Here is a 22,061-nt window from a genome sequence, read left to right on the forward strand (position 1 = left end):
GTTTTAAATACAAAGGATATTGACACTACGTAACACTTGACATTTCTCTACCTTAAGGTTCTAGAGTTGCCAGACACCACAAACATGGGGCACTTACTAAACATACCTTCACAATAAGGCATCATCTGACTCCATTCTCCAGACTCTAAACATGTGATTTTGCTCACTCCCATCAGCTGGTATCCTTCCTCACACGAAAAGGTGACTTCAGCACCCACTGTGTAAATCTCACCAGAAGAGTGACCATTTTCTGGATTTTCTGGAGCCTTACACTTGATAGGTTCTTGAAAGAAAAAAAACAGTCTTTGTGGGACAATAAGTGGCTTCACACAACTATGGAAATTCTCACAGCAAAAGAGTTTCACTACTGTTCACAGTGTCAGTTAAATCCTGAGAAAAGCCTTTGAAGGGAGATGCTTGAAGCCCAGGGAGACACTGGCCGTCATACAAGATCTATTTTACAGGCATTTAAGCAATAATGTTTTAAAACAGCAATACATATATAAAGTAAAGGGCTGTGATTTGAGACAGAGAGAAAAATCCCAAGAGTTATACATAATAAATAGATCATATTTCCACTAAAACACACACACACACACACAACTATACTAACACCACCAACAACATGTCAGTGAGTCAGACAATAAAAATGAGAAACAAGCAAGGAGAAGGCAGGAAATCAGCTGTGGTTAAACATAGAACATTGGCTGTTCATGCCTATATCATTCTACTCCCAAGCTGAAAATTTGTATACTCTTCAAAACCAAATCACAAAGCTTGCCTAGGGAAAAATCTGATGAAGATACATTGCTTCTCTTTAAAGGATGAGTAAAAATAGACAAAATTAAAAATAAAGGATCTTTGCAAAAATATGCCTGGCCAAAGAGAGGAGGACATAATCCTAAAGTCTCAGAAGAAGTATTTATCTTTTCCATATGCCTTTTGGAGTTGAAGGTATTGTCTTATTTTTAAAAACAGACATTTAAAATAGACACATAAATAGAATATATTGAAATGGGATTTCCCAGTTATACATAGATGAGTTACCTGCACAGCTTTTACCATCTCCTGTATAGGGTGGAAGACATGAGCAAATGTAGGATCCGTTTGTATTCAGGCAGGACGCATGCTCGCTACAATCCGACCCAACAGCACATTCATCAACATCTAAGATGAAGAAGCTTACAATAGTAACCGTGATTCCCTTCTCTCATGCAACCCCTTGTTTTCACTTTGAAATCCTTACCTATCATCTTGTCACATGTTTTTATCAAATTTAAATATAATACTTATAATCACACTCAAATAGACAATCAAGGCTATTCTTTCCCCAGTTTATAGGTGGACAACAAACAGTGATAAAGACACTCTTCCTGTTGAGCCTGGCGGAGATTTGAAATATTTTTGGTTCCTCTGTGGATAACTACTTCCTCACCAAGCCCAGAGTGTTCTAGAATGAGGTGTGGTTAACAAAGGGATGCCACATGTGAACTCCTAAAACTTGGGATATCTCCTGTGAAGCTAGAATAAACCCACAGAGCAACTACCAAGGTTTTGCTCACCAAGGCATGAAGGTGCAATGCCATTCCAGCTGCCATTATCTGTGCAGAACATCCTGGAATCCCCCAACAAGTAGTAGCCAGTGCTGCACTGGTAGGTCACCGTGCTGCCAGCATGGAAGTCCTCGGCAGAATAAAAGCCATTCTCCAATGGGGGAGGCACTCCACAGCTAATACCTGTGATATCACCAGGAAGAGCAAAATGACATGAGGAGCAAAACACTCCAAGAACAATTCATTGTAAGCTATTAGTTCAGTTAAGCATAACTTTAAAAAAAAAAAAACACCAAAGTTGTGGAGAGCCAACCCACCAGACACTAAACAACTACCAACTAGTCAATATCCACTAGGTGCTGAGGTGACAGTACTGAGCCAAGCAGACAAAATCTCCCCTTTGTGGAACATACTATCTAGTGGAAACAGAGAAACAAGAAACAGATATAATTTGTCAGGTTGGGAACAGACTGTACCCAGAAATGTCCCTGATTACCCAACCTAACACAGCATTCTGGCTTCCCAACCAGCCCTCTCACTTTGTTTTTTTTTTTTTTGAAAGATTTATTTATTTATTTATACAAGCACTGGGTACAGTCAGAAGAGCGGGAGGGTGAGAGAATTCACCAGAGCCAGAGCGGGGAACAGAGCAGGCAGACAGACTGAAGAACACTGCTGAGGGGAGCAGCGGGCGGCAGGAGAGGTCTGCGCGCCATGTGGGACCCCGACCCTCGCCCGGCAGCCCAGCCGGGGATCAAATCCGTGCTGCAGAGGCTGTGTGCAGGCAGCTTCGCAGCCCAGCGCTCAACCACTGCACCACCAGGGGAGGCGCAGCCCTCTCACTTTGTAATTCTTTACCCTACTTAATTTTTCTTCATAGTTTTTCCAGCCGTCACTACTCTTATTTATTATACATAAGTTATATTTCATTGTTATAGTCAGCCTCTCCGACTACAATGTAAACACCATCAAGAGAGACTTTTTCCCTAACAGCTGTATGTTCAGAATTTAAAAATTGTTGAATAAATGAATGAATGGAGATTCCCAACTTAAGAGATCTCTTCCTGTTTTCCCACCAGCAATGACACACCCCCCTTTGGACTCCAGCCCCCAGGGTCTGTTTTCATTCACACAGTCCCTTGTGCCACGTGGGGTGCATTCCCAGGTGGTGATCACTTGGATCTTCAAGCCCCACCTCCCTTACTGGGCTTAGAGCAATTCATTACCCAAAGGAAGTATTCCAAGAATAGTTGCTATGGTTGCTACTGTGCAGTGTCTAGCTTTTATCTAGCATTCCTGAAAAGTGTTCTTTTCAGGAGCCACCAAAATGCCCTCAGCAAAGGCAGCTCACGTTCACAGTGGGGAAGGGGCTGCGTCCACTGTCCTTGGTTCAGACAGTGCTGCACGGGGCTGCCGACCAGCTGGAAGCCTGGGTCACAAAACAGACTGATTTTGGCGCCTGGTTTTAAGTCTGCTGATGCAGTTCGCAGGTGAGGCACGGATCCTTCCAGACGTGGACAATCTGAGGGCAAAGGACACAGTACACAGCTCATCAGCACCGTAGTAGCAACATCACTAGGTGAAGAGTTTCAATCTGGTGGTTGTACTAACATTTGAGTCACTGTTTTGACACCAAAGCAAGAGAATGAGCACCCGAATCACTAGCAAGCAAAATTACCTAGAAAAATCTATTGGAGTCAACCAACCACCTTCCCTCTTTCAGCAAAAGGAAAAGAGAATATTTTAAGAATTTTCATTAAATGTCCTTGAATTCTAGGACATCTTCAGGACCTTATTTAATTATATTTCACTTTAGGCTACAGTTTTGCGCATTCAGAGTTTGACTATTCAGTGTGTGGTTTGTAAAGTACAGTGTTTTCCCCCTTGTCCTAGAATGGTGAGCAGGAAGTACAGAGATGAGATTATCCCACCTCAAACAGGAAGCCAGGTTTTGTGACCATTTTAAAAATTAACAAGATCTCTCCTCTTATCCTATTTTCCTAATCTTATTTTACCTTTGTCCAAGTTTCCTCCGCAGGTAGTTTGTACTCTGTGATACAGAATGCATTTAAGTCTTAAAAAAATAGAAAGTTTAGATGACAGTAGGGTAACTGAATTACTAGTTTAACAGTAGATTGACTGGCACACACTATTGGAACAAGAGAAAATTCTGAGTCATGTCCTTCTGCTAGAAAACTCGACTAGTCAAGAGATGGCAGAGTCTATAGAAGAGAGAAATTCTAACCCGAACAGAATATACTCTTGGAATCGATCTTCACTTTCCCCACAATTCCCGGCAGGAAGTCAGGCCAGGCTAACACATTTCCTTTCATGAGCTCCTCTGGGCATGAGCTAGCCAGCAATTTCACCTGGAAGTTGAAAAACACATATTTAGATAAACCCCACTTGTGTCCGTAGCACAGTTATTATATCTTAGTTTAGTTCTATTGAAAACATTTGCCAAATGTTTAGGGGGAAAGGAGGTGGAGGTAATTAGGGTTTTGTATGATATGGTTTTATGGGTAATAGAAAAGTTCCTTTCTCTCTCTCTTTTTCCTCCATCACCTTGCTCCCGCCGCCCCCACCATCATTTCATCCCTAAATTCATTGCTGTCTGAATTACTGAAAATCTTATGTATAGAATTTCTTGTCTAAAGCCTTGCAGTTTGTTACGGCGTCATAGAGGTTTCCCCTTTCCATTCTCCCGTATTCTGTTTCTGAACTAGAAGGAAACTGAGGCTTAGACATTTTCCATTACTATAACAATCAGGGTAAACATTTATCCAGCCCTTCCTTTGTGCCAGGCAATACCACTATACATGTAGGATTTTGCTCAATCTAATCAAAACTGCACTTTGTGGTTCAATTCATTTATCTTTCATAATAAAACTGAATCCAAGAGAGTTGGAGAATATGTTTAAAATCATCACCACTGGTTTGAGGGAGAACTGGGATTTGAACCCAGGATAGAGCAGATTAGCTTTAACCACTATCTTATCTGTTATTCTCTATGTATGATCTTGCGTCAATCCTGAATTTCTGCATTGATCTCAAAGGGAGTTGAAGTACAATTCTCTGTGATCCTTTCCAGCTCTTAAATGATGAGATTTTATAAAATTATCATTTCTGATAAAATTTAAATCCCTCATGAAGAAACCAAAAAGAGATTCATTGAAAGTTACTGTAGATAACTTCAGCCTGCTTAGTCTATGACCACAGCATCAAATGATATTGGTGGTAAGTTCTGAAAACCCGGAGTTACAATAGGATCATTAGGCTGTTCACATTTTTACTAGGTTTGTACCTTTGTATCTCATTACTGTCATACACTGAAAATGCAATTGACCTGCTGTGGAGACAGGACATAGTCCCAGAGGTTGAGCTGGCTTATGGAGCCCACAAAAGACTCAGCTGGGTTGAATCCCTCTCCTTTTTTGTCTTGCTCTTGCCCAAGAACTAATGCACCACCACCTAAGAGACAAAGAAACAAGGAAGAGAACTAGCTTAATGAAAGCACAACCATTGTGAAAGCATCAAGGACACTGTTTTTAAGTTAAATTAGCCACATTTACCACACTTTATTAATAAGGACAAATTCCATGTCTTATAAAGCAACTTAAAAAAGAAGGAGATTTAGAATATTATATTGGATTTATAAATATTTAACTATGAAACTATATGCATATAACATGTCAACAAAACAGGTAAGTCCTATTTTGTCTTCTTTCTTCTAGGCATTACCCTGCATGACAGATCAGCATAACTGTTTTTCTTTCCTTATTCTTAAGCCTACAATGCTCAAATTTCTATCACCAATTCTAAGGAAACTTCTGGAATTGCATGGGACCACCCAGTTGCCAAATCCAATAGAAACTTTTCAATAGTCCCCTCTGGTGACTTCTTGTCATCTCTTTCTATTGACTGTTTCATTCTATGAAACTGTCCTTCTAGGGATGCTGGGTTTGTATTTGCCTCTCTAGTGCCATCTTCCACCCATCTCTACTCTGATTTGTGCCTTCAATAGTTGACAGCTCTGGACTGACATGATTTCCTTGTCCTTCTGACTTCTGTTTGTGTCTGGCCAATGGAAAGACCATTGAGGTAAGAAAGTGGGATGAGAGGAAGCTAACTTCCTTTCTCCCAGGCAACAGATTGGAGGTGGCTGCTTTCCTCTACGCATTGCCTGGCTCTATGCAATGAATCACTGGGTAATTTCTCATCCTCACCATGGGTTTCCTTGAATTCTAGCAACACTTCCACTCCTTGTCACGTCAGGTTCACCTCCCATGACTCTCAATTATTGCGAGCCATGGGGTGTTTTATGATCATATTTTGGTGGCTTTAACTCCACCCACACCTTTTTAAATAGTCTGTTCAATATAAGCTCTCCAATTACCCTCACCTGTTTCCTCTCAGGAGCCTGACTAAATCCACTTGGATCTCATGAAAGCATCTTTGGATGCTTGGACCTCTGCTCATTTTCAGTCTTCCTTCTCTACCTGCCTCATAGGTATCGATACATCCATGATCCCACCCCAGCCTCTTGTCTTCTTTCTTCAACAACTCTCCCTATGATGTCATTCATGTACCAGCCTATGCCTGCAGACCCCTCTTTTATGGTTTCCCAAACTCATCCTTCTGTTTTAAATTAATGATTAAAAATTAATACTTCCCTGAAAGGTTAGGTCAATTTTCACCTGACCAGAGTATCCATCACACTGAATCCTTGTCAATCATATCTTAGCACAAAAAACAATTCATTGAGGTCCATCAATTATAACTACAATATCTATGGACTCTAATTTATTCCTACTGCTGTGGTCAATCAGCTCCTTGGGTGGTGACTGTGACAGTCTCCTTGTTTTATTTTCCTATTCCTTTATGGTTTCACTCTTCTATCAGGGTTTAATTAATATAGAAATGCTTTTTTAAAAAAAAAACCACTTGCAACTATTCATTACAAAAATATCAGAAAAGAAAATAAAAACTCTCTATGATCTCAACACTCAGAGAAGACATAGTTGAAAACAAAAACATTCTAAATTTAACCCAAAAAGAAACCACCACCCAGCTCACTTGAAAATGTCACTTTCAGTTGAAACCCTTTTAATGTTTATTTTTTTAAGGGAATTGTTAGCCAGTCCCCTCATCTGGCATACGTCATAGAAGGATCTAGATAAAGCGAACTTATTTTCATGTGCAATGCTGAGAACTCTGGGTCACCTAATACTTCTGCATTCCATCAAACTAAAACTCTGACTTTTTAGAAGAGAATTTGAGTTCTACTTGAAAAAGAGCATATAAGATAGCTATTCATTGGCAGAGCTCCAGCTCATAGATTGTTCACAATAACAAGACAAAACTTAGAAACAAAACAAACAAAAAACACCAGCAATCACCCTCTTCCTTGGAAGATAGTTGAGAAATCCTGTGTTAGCACAGCAGCCTTCTGGGCATCTTAACATAGATGCTATAAGGTATTTTTATACAGAGAGGCACAAAGGGCACCTCGGAAAAGCTTAATAATTCAGTCTGCTCATAGGGGAAGTGTATAAATGGCAGAGACAACTGTTGACCTTTATCTGAATCCAAGGACAACAAAGCAAGCAACTTGATGTTCAGCTAAGCACCACCACCTCCGCGTCTAACACAACTGTATTCACTTTGCTAACACATACCAGGAATGGGTGAACCCACTGAGAGGCCCAGGCCACCATCGGAAAACTTCCCATCGATATAGACTTTCCAAGCTCCTTCAGTACTTGTCCAAGTGATTGCAATATGGTGCCAACTGCCATCGTTCACGGAGGGACAGTTTGTTATCTTTTCCTTGCCATTCACATAAAGAACCCAGCTGTGAAAAGATTCCAGGGGGTATAGTCATTACTCCGGTGTTGCAATCCCGTCTGTGGGGCATGTTACTATTTTTCTTATTTTTGGGTTGGGTGGTTTTTTTTTTTTTTTTTTTTTTTGGTGGTTAAAATACTTTGTGTAAACCCGTAAACCCACTTTCTCCATGTGGTCACATTTCATAGAAGCAGATCTGATTTACTAATTATACTTTATTGCAGCTCGTTGAACCTTTGTTTGTGTTTCTTAAACCCTGTGGGATAGAAAGATGTCTTAAGATGAGTTGAGAGAAGTCAGCCCGATTTGAGATAATTCACTGTCTATTTTGGAGAGAATGAGTCAGGAATGGAAATATTGAGAGTCATCAACTGATTTCTGTCCCCTAGAATATATGTTTCCTCAGACCAGCAACAAACTGCAGCGATCATGTAGAAAGTAAGTTCTGTTTCTCAGTTGCTAGAACTGTCACATGGTAGACAAAATACCTGGATCCAAAGAAATGAAAAATGGGAACCAAACAAAGGGCATCAATCACAAGGAGTCCCCAACAACCATGTCACTTAGGGAAATGTCAGAGGTGATAAGCAGATTAAAATCTTTGAAAGTAAATAGAGAAAAAGAAAGGATTGAGGAAAGTGTATCAGGAAGATGAGAATTTGCTGAACACATTTTCCAGCATTTTCTTAGTCCCTGTTCAGAGATGTTCATGAAAAAAATATCTTTATCATATTGTTTCCCCTCTGAGTTTCCCCATTTTCCTCTTCCTATTCTAGGGCAACAGGTAAACTTTCTCTATATTTTGCCTTGGGGGAGGTTTTGGAAAATTTGTTAGATTTTTTTTTTCCTGAAAGTTCAAATTCACTAAGAAGAACGGGGATTGAGGATGGGGAGATTTCTACCAGCAGAGTGAGAGTCCTATGGGGTGAGGAGAGGAAAGAGAGCTCACGGGATCTCTGAGCCTCAACTGCTCAGCAGCGATAGCCCACACATTTGGGAAGACCCGAGAGGGAAAAGGCCATAGGACACAGCACAGAATCCATCAGAAGTTCTGAAGGGACCACTGGGGCTGAGTCAGTGGACTGCTCAGTCTGTGGACATCAGATGACCTATGGTGGGAGTCCTGCCAAGAATGTGGCTCTTCAGTAAAACCCTGTGGGTTTTTCATAAGTTGAGTGTATCTAAGAAAAAAGAACACTTGGTAGTGAAAGAAAACAGAAACAATTGGAGTTGACATTCCTGACAGCCCAGTGGGATAGGGCCCTGTCATTGGAATGAATTGATCCCCCAAAGAGTTAAGGGAATGTCATCTTATGAGCTTGAGTTTATAGACTGATGCATATTCAATGTCCTATTCACACATCAGCAATGTCACTGAAATCCCCTGGCCTTCAGAGGATGTGAGGACCAGATTTAACTGAGCATTGGAGACGTAGCTCTGCCACTGCCAGAGGGTGAGATTTTGGGGTGCATCACTTGGTTCCTGTGAATCTTTGTTTTGCCCTGTGAAAAATGGGTGCCAGTACCTTAGATCATTGTGACAAGCAAAGGAAGTACTTTGTAAATACTAGCACTCAGTGAGACAACAGGAAAATAGTAAATAGTGAAACACAACACATATTTAAGGTATTATCACTAAAATGTCACTAACAGTCCAAACCTGTCTAGATGATGCACTGGATTACTGTCACCATGGGGCACCTGACTCCTTGCTCCCTCCTCTCCAATTTTTTATTTTTTGTCTAGAAGAACTGGGGTGTAGGCCAGAGGTGCAAGGGCTGGGGTGGGTAAGAGAATTCACCAGAGACAGAGTGGGGGGCAGAACAGGTGCATCTGCTGAAATACATTGCTGAGGCGAGCAGCAAGTGAGATAGGAGAGGTCTGCTGTGCCATATGTGGCTTAGCTCCCTGGCTGGGGATCAAACTCAGTCCGTAGTGGTAACAGTGCTAAGATTTAACCCCTAGGCCACCAGGGAGCCACCCCCTACCCCAATGTCACTTCTAACTTGTTAAGATCCTAACAGGTTAAGATCCAAAGTCAAGCCTTCCTGACATTTATGCTTACCCATTATAATCAGTCAGAAGGAAGGTATTGTCGCTGCCATCCTCAAGGGCATAGGAGATGGGTGTCCCATAGTTGGTGGTGTCATTGGATTTCATCCAGAATGTGCAGGTGACAGCACGGAGAGAAGGAAGCACACCATCTAGCATGACGTATCCATAGATAGCAGAGACCTCAAAGTCCAGGTTAAAGCCTGTAGACTGTTCTGCAATGAATACGAAAAGTGTGCCTGCTGTGGCACCTATGAGGCATTTCCCCATTTTCTGGGGTAGGCAGTAGGCATGCAGATTCTTGTAAAGAAAGCTCATGTCAGTCAAGTGCACAGTGAGAAGCAGTTTCAAAATTAAAATCATAATATTTACAAAATATATGACTTTTTTTCCAAATAAAATAATGAGTGAGTGTCTAAGACAGGAAAAGAACTCAGAAGTGAAAGGAAGCTGGAAAATAGTGGAAGAACAGCTTGGGAGGAGAAAGGAGAGGAGCCATTGGAGGTTATGAAAGATGAGAGATACTAATGTATTTCTGTGTTATGATGGGAATGACAAGAGAGCAGAGGAATTGATGTTGCTGGACAGAAAGAGCGACAGCTATGCTGGCAACATTCCACCTCTTGTCAGTGTTCTGGCTCTTCTTTATTTCATGAACAATTTAGCTCCACCCCAAACTTGCATGCCCTGTTTGATAAAACAGAAGTCCTATAGCTAAGAGACCCCATTGCTCCAATGTCCTTATCTGTGCTGTTGAGGTTAATAATAATATACCCAGTTTAATGGATGGCTGTAAAGGTTGAATAAGTACAAAACACTGCATAGTTTTGGATATACGGGCAGTACATAGTACAGGTGAAAACAGACAATGTTATTATGTCACATTATTGAGATCATAGATACCTGTTTCACACCTGCTGCCTGAAAATCCTGGCAGACATTTACAACTGTATGAATTCAATTCATCCACACAGGTGGCCTGATTTCTGCATGGATTAGACTGACATTCATTGATGTTTAATTCACAGAGTGGTCCTGTGAAACCTGCTGCACACTGGCACCTAAAAACAAACAAAATGTAAGAATTATAGCCGCTACAGAAAGGCATCAAGAGATGTCTCCATTTCTAATAATGTTGTCTGAAAAGACTTTGAAAACTGTAGTGCTGAAACATTTTCCACATCATAACAGTGCTTTAAAATCCATGATGAGATGTACCTCACACCTATGATAATAGCTATTATTCAAAAGATCAGAAATAATAGGTATTGGAGAGGATGCAGAAAGAAGGGAAATCTTATACACTGTTAGTGGGAATGTTAATTGGTACAACCATTAAAAGGAGCAGCATGGAGTGTCCCTAAAAACTTAAAAATAGAAATTTCATATGATTCAGTTATCTCACTTCTGTATATTTACCCTAAAAACACAAAACCACCAATTTAAAGAGATATAGGCACTCCCATATTTATTGCAGCACTATTCACAATAGCCAAGAACTAGAAACAACTTAGTGCCTGTGAGCTGATAAACAGATAAAGAAGATGTGGCATATACACACACACACACACACACACACATATATATATATATGGCACATATATGTATATATGATGTGGCATATATATATATATATAGATGTGGCATATATATATATATAGTATGCCAACTATATATATGTATATATAGATGTGTGTGTGTGTGTGTGTGTGTATGCCACATCTTCTTTATCTGTTTATCAGCTCACAGGCTCACTCCTTTAAATGGTTTGTTGCACATGAAACTATAAACCAGAGGCACACTATGGAGGGGCGGAAGTGAGTAGGATCAAAACAAGGGTGGTAAGAATTGTATGGGGACTATAACCAAGATGAAAATGCATACATTGTGCAAAAATGAAAAATGATGTAAAAAATATACAAAATAAAAAAAATTTGTAAAGTTAAAAAAAATGGTTTGTTACATACCACAGAGACAACATGGTCTATTGATTAAGAACAAGTTGGCTTCAAAATCCTCGTGTACTGCATAGTAACAAGAAGACTTGAGCAAATGAAACCCTCCAAACACAGTTTACTCTGTGTGTATGTGTGTGTATATAGTTGGAATACTATATATATAAAACTATACACACACACACAGAGTGTGTATATATATATATATATATATATATATATATAGAGAGAGAGAGAGAGAGAGAGAGAGAGTATATATATATATGTAGAAAACTATACACACACACACACACAGTAAGCTGTGTTCAGATGGTTTCATTTGCTCAAGTCTTCTTGTTACTATGTAGTAGATGAGGATTTTGAAGCCAACCTGTTGCCTTTTTCTTAATCAGTAGACCATGTCGTCTCTGTGGTATGCAACAAACCATTTTTTTTTAACTTTACAAATTTTTTTTATTTTATACATTTTCATATTGGATATAGTCCCCATACAATTCCCACCACCCTTTTTTTGATCCTACTCCCTCCGCCCCCCCCCCATAGTGTGTCTCTGGTTTGTAGTTTCTTGTGTAACAAACCATCTAAAGGCCTCAGAATGGAAAACATATCTGAAAATGTCACATGTTGACAATCATGTCATGAAATGGGAAATCTCATATAGTAAGTAGACCCACAGTTTGGTAATATCCAGGAAACTTGGGGGTTTCCAATCCCAATGTCCTCTATGTCCATTTCTAGTTATGTACTCAAGGAAGTTATTTAAATCAGAGCTTCAGGTGATGGACAGTCTACTGTAGCCTATCCTTGGGTCAGCATTTAGGAATGGCTGACTTGGGACTCAAAACAATACTCCAGAAAGACTGCAGAAAGATTGAAAATGAAGAAGATAAACATAGTGGAAAGAACCAGACTTAGCCTTTCACCTGAAGCTATTGGCACCATCTTTACAGGTAGCTCCATTTTTGCATGGTTGACTGAGACACTCGTCCATGTTTTTCTCACAACGGGTACCCAAAAATCCAGGTGGGCATTTGCACAAGAACCCCCCAACCTGGTCTTCACAGACTGCATTATTTAAGCATGGACTTGATCGGCATTCATCGACTTCCATTTCACAGTGCAGGCCTGGGGATGGAGAGGAGCAGATTAACTGCCTAAGAAAACCATCAATCAGGGGCCTCCCCAGTGGCTCAGCGGTTGAGCGCTGGGTTGCAAAGCTGCCCACAGCCTCTGCAGCGCTGGTTCGATCCCCAGCCACCAGTGAGGGTCCCACATGGCGCGCAGACCTCTCCTGCCGCCCGCTGCTCCCCTCAGCAGTGTACTTCGGTCCTTCTGCCTGCTCTGCTCCCAGCTCTGGCTCTGGTGAATTCTCTAACCCTCCCGCGCTTCTGACTGTACCCAGTGCTTGTATAAATAAATAAATAAATAAATAAATAAATAAATAAATAAATAAATAAAAAAGAAAACCATCAATCAAGCTGTTGACTTCTTGGAGGATGCTGTTTCCAAAGAAATCAATGTGGACTGCAGAATCATAGGCCCAACAAATTGGCTTGAAATCCATTCTTTAAAGAGGGGTGGCTTTAATAAGTCATTTTAGGACTGCACTTTTTAAAAAATAATCTTACTCTTTTAATCTCACTTCTTTGTGAAACTAAGATTAATAAACATTTAATTGAGATAATGTAAAAAATAAAACTTGAGATAATGTAAAAAATAAAACTAACGGTGAGTTCAAATTTTCTTCTATTTCTTTAATCTTGCCTCTTTCCTTTACTGCACATTTTCTTTATCAATTATATATATACTTTTTAACCTAATTATTTAGCATCCATTTATAATGATTTAATATGACTTCTCTTTAGTTAATTTTTGAATGTTTGTCTTAGCATATAATTTTTTTTCTGTCTGTTGCACTTTCTACACATACGCGCGCGTGCGCACACACACACACATTTTTTTCAAACTGTTTTAATGTAAATTGCAGACCTGATGCCCTTTTACTCCTAAATAATCAAAAAGAAGGATTTTATCTTAAATAATCAGAATCAAGTTATAAAATCATAAAATTAACATTAACATATACATGTTAGTAAATATAATCATCTATGGTGCTTTATAGGACTTTAAGACATGTAGGATGAATGGAAACAGCTTACCTACATATCCTCTCACACAGGTGCAGCGATAGCCAGCCAAGCCATCAATGCAGGTTCCTTTATTTAAACAAGGATTAGAGCTACACTCATTTATATTTTCTTCACATAGTCGACCTGCAAAGAATCATAGAAATTTTGAGCTGGAGAAACTCTGAAAGGATTTTAAGACCAGCAGTTTCAAGCAAGCTTTTCAGAGTAGAGCAACTGGAAGTTGTGGCTAAAATCTTTATGAAAATTTTTGCTCTCTTCCAAAAATGTTGAAATAAAGTGTTTTCTTTCATTCTAACTGCAAAATTTTTCTAGCAGAAAAACCCAACAGTTTTCCACATGCAATGGAAAATGACAACCATGAAAGTCTAGTTCCACTTTTTTTTTTTTTTAAAGATTTATTTTCTTTATGCATACAAGAGCTGAGGCACAGGCCAGAGATGCGGGGGTGAGAGAACTCACAAGAGACAGAGTGGGGAACAGAACAGGCAGACTGACCGAAATACACTGCTGAGGGGAGCAGCAAGCGAGACAGAAGAGGTCTGCTTTGCCATGTGGGTTACTCCCTGGCAGGCCAGGGATCGAATTTGTGCTGCAGAGGCTGTGGATTGCTTCATAGTGCGATGCTTATGATACCAGGGAGGTCCCTCCTTGTGCCACCAGGGAGGCCCCTCCACTTTTTAGTTAAGAAAATAAGTGTAATTTTGCTTAAAATATGCTTATAGCATATACATGCTGTTTGTTCAACTATTTATTGAGTTTGATTCTTTTAGAGTTAAGAGATAAGAATTACACTTATGGAAAATTATGGAAGAAATACACTGAATTAAGAAAATAGCTTAGTTTGTTTGGAAAGGTGGAAGGACACAACCAAACTTCTGTGAAACTGTTCCATGTTTTGCATGAACATAATCTGAGAACAAAGGATGTAATTCAAACACTCCATTTTACAAACCTAGAAACTGGGAGCCAGAGATGGCTGTGTTATTACCAAGGACATGTACAGAAAGGAACACAGCCTGTCAGTCTTCAAATTCAAATACAAATGTACAAAGACTCTTTGAGCTGAAGAGTTCAGGATGCTTAAATTTACAACTCATAGGATTCTGTAACAAGAATTCAATAATTTACACATGTAAGTAACATGAAAATGTGCCAACTTCACTGATAAATGTCAGATTACAAAGACAATAAGCCTCACACATAATTTGCACTTTCATAATGAGCATTTTTATTTTTCACAGTAAAGCCACACAATAAATTGTAGATCTAGTAAATATATATTTTTTGACTCAGACGTTTGGATCTATTCTGCTGTCTGGTCACAGACTTCTCTAGAATTCAGGCCTGGGTGTTTCTGGCTTAAGATGTGGAATTTTAGGTAAAGACATGTAGGATGGAGTAGCATCATTTCATACTGTATGTGGAATAGAAACAGACATATGTGGGAAGGAGAGTAGGAAGGAGATGGGAAAGATAACTGAACCTGGGCCAGTGATTTGCCGTAGATCCAGCTGTTGGACACACACCAACTTGGGTGATGAGCAAGAGTCTGCAGCTCCCTGATTTGGTCTTAGCACCCCTGTGCCTCTTACAATGTAAGGCTAATGAGATTTGCTTCAAGACATACGTGACACGGGTCCTAAGTACATGCTACCTACTCTATCTGATGTCCAGGAGACAAAAATGATCTCGTCCCCCATTGGAGGTAAAAGGCTAACTGTAAAACAGCATGCCGGTCCTCTCTATCTAATAGCTGATTCAAGGGATTTTCAACATTTCTGATTTTGTTTTGATTGTTTAAAATTTTTTCCCATCTACAGACCTTTGAATTACATTTCCACATAAAATGTGATTCTACTGTATAAATCAATGTCTCTTCCCATATGATTAGGACCCTGTTTGCTGTTGTATGGATTCTAAGTAGAGGAATGAATAAGATTTCGTTCCAATGATTACCAGTATAAATGAGGACATTTATATTTTCATTTATTTTATGAAAGCTGCTTTTGGATGATATTAAAAATGGTTACTTTATGGGCCTCCCCTGGTGGTGCAGCATTTGAGAGCTGGGCTGCGAAGCTGCCCACAGCCTCTGCAGCGCCGGCTCGATCCCAGGCCCCCAGCGAGGGTCCCACATGGCATGCAGACCTCTCTTGCTGTGCACGCTGCTCCCCTCAGCAGTGTATTTCTTCATCAGTTTGCCTGTCATGTTCCCCGCTCTGGCTCTGGTGATTTCTCCCCCACCACCCCCGAGCTTCTGACTGTACCCAGTGCTTGTATAAATAAATAAATAAATAAATAAATAAATAAATAAATAAATAAATAAGTAAATAAATCTTTTAAAAAAATAAAAAATAAAAATGGTTACTTTAAAAATTTTTAAGGATTTCACTGGATATTAAAATATAGAAAATATGCACCCATGTGCTTTTATATATATATATTCAGATATATTTTAGTATAATATATAAATTTAGTAAAATAATAATTTTACGAGTTGATACAGGGCTCAATCATTATCTCCTTAATCTCCATACCAATGCTATGAGGTTATTACTATTTATAAAAGAGTAAATCATATTGTATTGGGCATTATCAACATTGTAATAGTTATAACTGAATAAGGGAATTGAATGAACAAGACCAACATTTCTAAACTATGCTAAGGGGGGTTGGAAGTTGCAAGTCTCTGATTTAAATAAATATACTTTGACATATATATTAATTTAAGTGAGAGGGAGAGGCTGAATGGTCCAATATAATTTGAATCATACAAGTGCCTAAAGTCTACAATCAGCAATAACTACACACATACAAGCACACACCAGAATATACATAGACACAAGCAGACATACACTCTATAAATTCAGTGAAATACTAAGTAAAGAACTAATGCAGGGCCTAATATTTTTCTGGCACTGTTCTAGAGTTTACAGATTTCCTCTCATTTCCTGGTCTCCATTTTTAAGTACTAAGAAACAGCTTCAGGAAAGTAAAACGGCGTGTCCACAGTCACACATCAACTTGGCCAAGATGAGCACAAGTCTGCCTATTTTAAAAACCTCAGGCAATTTCATACCCCCAAATTGGTATCTTAGTCTACTTATATAATAGCATGTGAGAACACTTTCCCAAAACATGTAATTGTATTTCAAAGTATGCCTCTTCAGTATATTTCTAATATCCTATGAATGAAGCCTAACAATACATTTCAAATTTACCTCAGTGATGAATTTTTTTAGCTTTACTGAGTTATAACTGACATTTAACAATGCATAAGCTAAAGGTGTACAACATGAAGATTTGATACACACATATATAGTGAAATGATGAGCATCACAGTGAATTAACCCATCCATCACCTCATACAGTTACCATTTTTTGTGAGAACTTTGAGGATTTATTCTTCCAGCAACTTTCCAGTATATGATAAGGTATTTTTAAACTACAGTTACCATGCTGTACAGTAGATCTACAGACATTATTTACTTATTTACCTTAAGTAAATAAGGTAAATTTAGTTAGTACCCTTTGACCAATATATCTCCATTTCCCTCAACCCCCAGCACCTGGCAATCACCAGTCTACTCTCTGTTTATGAGTTTGGTACTTCAGAGTCTACCTACAAGTGACATCATACAGTATCTGTCTTTCTCTGATTTATTTATTTCACTTTGTGTAATTCCCTCAAGTTTCAAATTGTTGTAATGGCAGAATTTCCTTCTTTTTTAAATCCTTGAATAATCATATATACGATTATGACATACATTATGATATATAATACACATACATTATATATACGATAATCACATATATAATGGAGGAATGTTTTATATATATATATATTGTATGATATATACATAGAACTTCCATTTCCTTTATTCATTCATCCATCAATGGACAGTTTGTGTCCACATTCTGTGTATTGGGAATAATGCTGCAATTAACATGGAAGTGCAGATAACTCTTTGAGATGGTAATTTTCTTTCCTTTAGACAGATACCTGGAAGTGGAATTGCTGGGTCATGTGGTAATTGTAATTTTAATTCTTTGAGGAACTTCCATACTGTTTTCCAGTATGGAAAACCAGTTTACATTTCCACTAACAGTGCACAAGCGTTTCCTTTTCTCCACATCTTGGTCAACATTTACCTCTTGCCATTTTGATATCAGCCAGTCTAATAGTTATGAGATGACACACATGGTGTTTTTGATTTTTGGTGATGAAATTTCAGTAATTCCAAGGTTTATAATGTAAAAACCAAAACTTTCCCCTTACCTGTGTAACCGGATGGGCATTCACAAATGAACTCCCCAACTTGGTCTTTGCAAATCCCATTGTTAAGGCATGGCAGGGAGCTGCATTCATCAATGTCTGTTTCACACTTTAAGCCTAAAATAAAAACCAAACACTGAAGGATGAACAAAGAGAGGAATTAATAGAAACAGAATCAGTGCCACTGAAAGGCAATTATCCCAGTAATCTGTATTTATTGGGAGTGGTGTCAGTAACAAAAATTGAAGTAGTATTTCTTAAGTGCTATTATTTACCTAAGTGTATAGGTATTGTCTCTTTCTAAACAGATTTAATATAAATATATAAGGATTCATAAAAGGTAGTAAAAGACCCTAAGTTAAAAGTAGGGGCAGAAATTGGGAATACTGGAAGATTAGGCAGGAATTAAGTTAATTCCAAAGTGAAAAATATAAAATCATATACTTGCTATTAGGGTCACTTGCTGAGGAGTAAAGATGGGACTAATTCCTACCAGATCTCAGTTCACAAGCCAGTGCCCTAGGGTGGGGCTATACCTTTCCATAGGAAGTACTCAGGATTTCTATGGGTTAGCTCTATTGGAAACCCATGTTCTTTATACCGGGGAGTTTCAAAGTATGGACCCCTGAACACGAGTATCAGCATCACCTGGGAACATGACAGAAATGCAAATTCTGAAACCTTCCCCAGACCTATGGATTCAGAAATTCTGGGGTTGGAGTCCAGCAATCTGTTTTTACAAGCCTTCCACATGATTCTGATGCACATCAAACTTGAAACCACTGTCCCTTTCTCAACTACTATTTATCTATAAAATTCTTGGACAAGATCCCTTACTTCTTATGGAATGTCAAGACAAAAAGTTCCGTAGAATTAAAACACACACACACACACACACGCACGCACGCACTCATACACATGCACACAGGCACACACAAGCTGTAACAAATGAACTGCCAACACAGCCCTAGGCTATATTTTGTTTTTCAAATTGTTTTCCAAGTTTCCTTTTGCTTATTTTCTGGTGAAATCCTTTATTTAAACACCATTTCTCTCATTAACATTTCATGCTGGGTGCACAACATCTGAAAAAATTGCACTTCCAGAAGAAAACAAGGAATTATATTAGAAAAATTGCAATCTAAGATACAGTTTTTTCCTATCAAAAATTATGTTGCTAGACTGAATTGGAAAGTGACCCAAACTGCAAGAAAATGTAATGCTTACATAATTCCCACATAAGCATGGACAAAGTCACATTGCTTTTCAAAGCACAGTTTATAGAAAGATAGAAACAAAGCAACAAATTATAGCCGTTCACAAGAACTTCCACTAGTTGAAGCAAATGGGAGAAATGAGTTTGTTTAAAAATGCTTTCGATGAACAATCTGTTCTATGTTGAGTGTCATGCATTTAATCTGTGTTAGAATGAAACTTTGAACTTAGCTTGTGGAACTGTATTCCAATTTAAATAGTGAACTATGACATGACTTTTTCATAGAGAAGATTCTTCATTCTTCCTCCAAAATGTGCAAAGAAAACTGTCAGCATAAGCTAACGTATACTTCTTCACTCACTGGTTTATCCTATTCAATCAAATGTTTGTGTGTTGATACGACCTAATGTATCTTATAGATTTTTTTTTAATATTCCCAAGTTCAATACTGAAGGTCGCAATGATCTCACATAAAAAAATTATTAGAATTTGCATTCCTTTATGTTATTACCTGTATATCCAGGTGGACAGAGACAAACATAACCACGCCCAAGTTGTTGACAGGTTCCACTATTGTGGCAGGGGTTTAAGAAGCATTCATGGAAAACCTACCAGTGACACAAAAGAAATCAATTAGAGACAAAACACTCAATTCATTTCAAAGCAATTTGACCAGGGAGTCAGCAATTTGACATTAGACATCTGGATCCTGTTACTAGGTGAGTTCACTCAAGCTAGCTGAACTGCTGTGTACCTGACAATGGTGCCCACATCTGGGTAACACAACATAGATGATACTTGAGTGATGTTCTGGTTAACCCAGCAATATTGCTAAAGGCTGGCTCACATTAGCCTCCACTTGAGCTGTTTTAAAAGTATATGAAGGATGGGCTCAAACCCAGACCAGTTAAATCAACATCTCTGAGACCGGGATCTGTGGCTCATTAGTTTTAAAAGTTGGCCAGCAGATCCTAATCTGTCTCCAGGGATCACAGGCACTGCTCTAGAAGTTTCTACAATTTTCTGTGTCTACCAGGCTCTGTTTCAAATGACTAATGAAACTCTGACAAGTCCTTATGTTTGGAAGGGGCTGTAGCCTTATAGGAAGTTGAAGTAAGAAATACAATCTCATTATCCTCCTTAAAAATACCAAAAGCTAAAGTATTATCATGATATTGGGATAAAGTAAATTCGGAATAATGGCTGAATCTACTAAAATAATTGGTCTTAACTAGTCTTTAAAAAACTAATGGAAAACAATTCAGTTATGTTTAGGAGTTATGTTTCTTGATTTTTAAAAATCCATGTGTTATTCCAACTAATGACTTTTTGGGGGGCCAAAATCTGGATCATTTTCACAAAATTGAATAATTCTTCCTGCCAATCAGAAAAGGTCTTATGTAATCCAAATGCCCTTACTTAAATGATGGGTTATACTTGTGTTAAGTGTTCAGTGCTAATGAATCAAAAGGCACTCCACATTTACACGTTCTCTATGCCAGATGCTGCTGGGAAAAATTCCAATCTTTAGTGCTTAACACTTCTATTGCTGAACTTTTGGAAAATACTTATTAGAAATCAGAAGTGAATACAGTGATTACAGAATTCACAAGTCTTATTTAAAGTTTCAACTTTGGTAGTCGTCCTCTATGTGATGTGTGTAATGCCAAATTGTTTCCCAAATATTCCATTAGAGAAAATTTTACACATAGAAAATGGGCTTGCCTGACTGCTGACTTCATACTTCTTTTTGATATGTCCAGGAGAAGCAAGGGGTACTACACTTTCTTCTGCTGCTGAGAAAGTTGAACTAAAACCTAATAAAATTAATGGAAAAACATTAAAAAATCTTATTGTATGGTTGATGTCACCAATAAATATGCTTTCTCAACCTATGGTCTCTATTCTTGTTCTCTTGAAAAACAGAGTCAAGTGACATATATTTTGTTTCAGTAATATTTAAAAAGAGAACACAGAAATGGATACATCATTAAATCCTGGACTCTTAGAAAGATGTTTGGAAGTTATCAAGTTCAACATTTCCAAAATAAGAATCTTTGAGTCATTAGAAAGATCTCAAAAGGACAGTTTAAGAAACCTAGACACCCAAGTGATTGAAACAGTAATATTCAGAATTAATGCAACCACGAGACAAGCAAAAGTATCCAATGTGGGAGTATGTAACAAATGAAGTATGTCCTCTTACTTGAGCAATCTGTGATGGATCTGGCACCAGTGATGGTTGTGGTTCCATAAAAGGGACAAGACAAGCAGAAGGACTTCCCTGGACTGGGTTGGTAGTAATCTTGAGGACATGGATAGCAGGGCATTAACCCAGAGCGAGAGAATTCTCCTACTGGACAAGGTACTGCAAAGGTAAAAACAAATTTGTGCATAGGAAGTGTCACACCTCTATTTAAAAGAACCATGTTAACTTTTGGTTGTAAGAAAGCTCATGGATTTTTAATATATTCACTTGCACATATTAATACCCAGATATATTACCATTCAGATAAATATTTTGTTGTTTCCATTCTCTCTTTATGAGCACACACTAACTTAACAAAAATTAGAATTGGTCATATTGTATTCTGATTTTTCCGCTTAATATTATATCATAAGCATTTCTCAAATCATTCCTTAAATTGATAGGAAACATGGCTTTTTAAAGGTACAATATTATATCCATTTATAGACCATGATGGAGCTAATGTTTCCTCTATTTTGAGATATTTAGATTGTTTCTAATTGTTTGCTATTATGCATAATGCTGACATGAAATTTTCTATATAAACATTTATTTATACAACTGATTCTTTCCTTGGGGTAACAGTTGGATTTGAGTATTGAGCAGTTAGATTTAAAGATATGAAAAAGTAAAAGCCATTAATATATAATGCCAAGTCATATTTAAAAAGTAAATTCTTATAGATACATCAGTGTATATAAAATGTTCTTTCCATTGTGTGCTCATGAGTACTGATAATGATTCTTAATTTTTATTTCAATCTG

General features: G+C 38.3%; 1 protein-coding gene across 1 annotated transcript in view; it reads right to left on the reverse strand.

The window, feature by feature from the left end:
• SVEP1 (sushi, von Willebrand factor type A, EGF and pentraxin domain containing 1) overlaps positions 1-22,061 on the reverse strand; it is a gene marked incomplete at its 5' end in the record, with an annotated part of 147,543 nt that overhangs the window by 48,353 nt on the left and 77,129 nt on the right. Inside the window, 15 exons of the mRNA XM_084236795.1 lie at positions 107-283; positions 1,048-1,167; positions 1,563-1,736; positions 2,905-3,075; positions 3,799-3,922; positions 4,900-5,024; positions 7,232-7,407; positions 9,466-9,667; positions 10,356-10,513; positions 12,331-12,532; positions 13,567-13,680; positions 17,837-17,950; positions 19,561-19,657; positions 20,775-20,866; positions 21,256-21,417. Of these exons, the coding sequence (XP_084092921.1) occupies positions 107-283; positions 1,048-1,167; positions 1,563-1,736; positions 2,905-3,075; positions 3,799-3,922; positions 4,900-5,024; positions 7,232-7,407; positions 9,466-9,667; positions 10,356-10,513; positions 12,331-12,532; positions 13,567-13,680; positions 17,837-17,950; positions 19,561-19,657; positions 20,775-20,866; positions 21,256-21,417 (2,208 nt within the window). The remainder of the gene's footprint in view (positions 1-106; positions 284-1,047; positions 1,168-1,562; positions 1,737-2,904; positions 3,076-3,798; positions 3,923-4,899; positions 5,025-7,231; positions 7,408-9,465; positions 9,668-10,355; positions 10,514-12,330; positions 12,533-13,566; positions 13,681-17,836; positions 17,951-19,560; positions 19,658-20,774; positions 20,867-21,255; positions 21,418-22,061) is intronic.

This window comes from Talpa europaea (genome assembly GCF_964194135.1).
Source record: "Talpa europaea genome assembly, chromosome: 7".
Classification (NCBI taxonomy): Eukaryota; Metazoa; Chordata; class Mammalia; order Eulipotyphla; family Talpidae; genus Talpa; species Talpa europaea.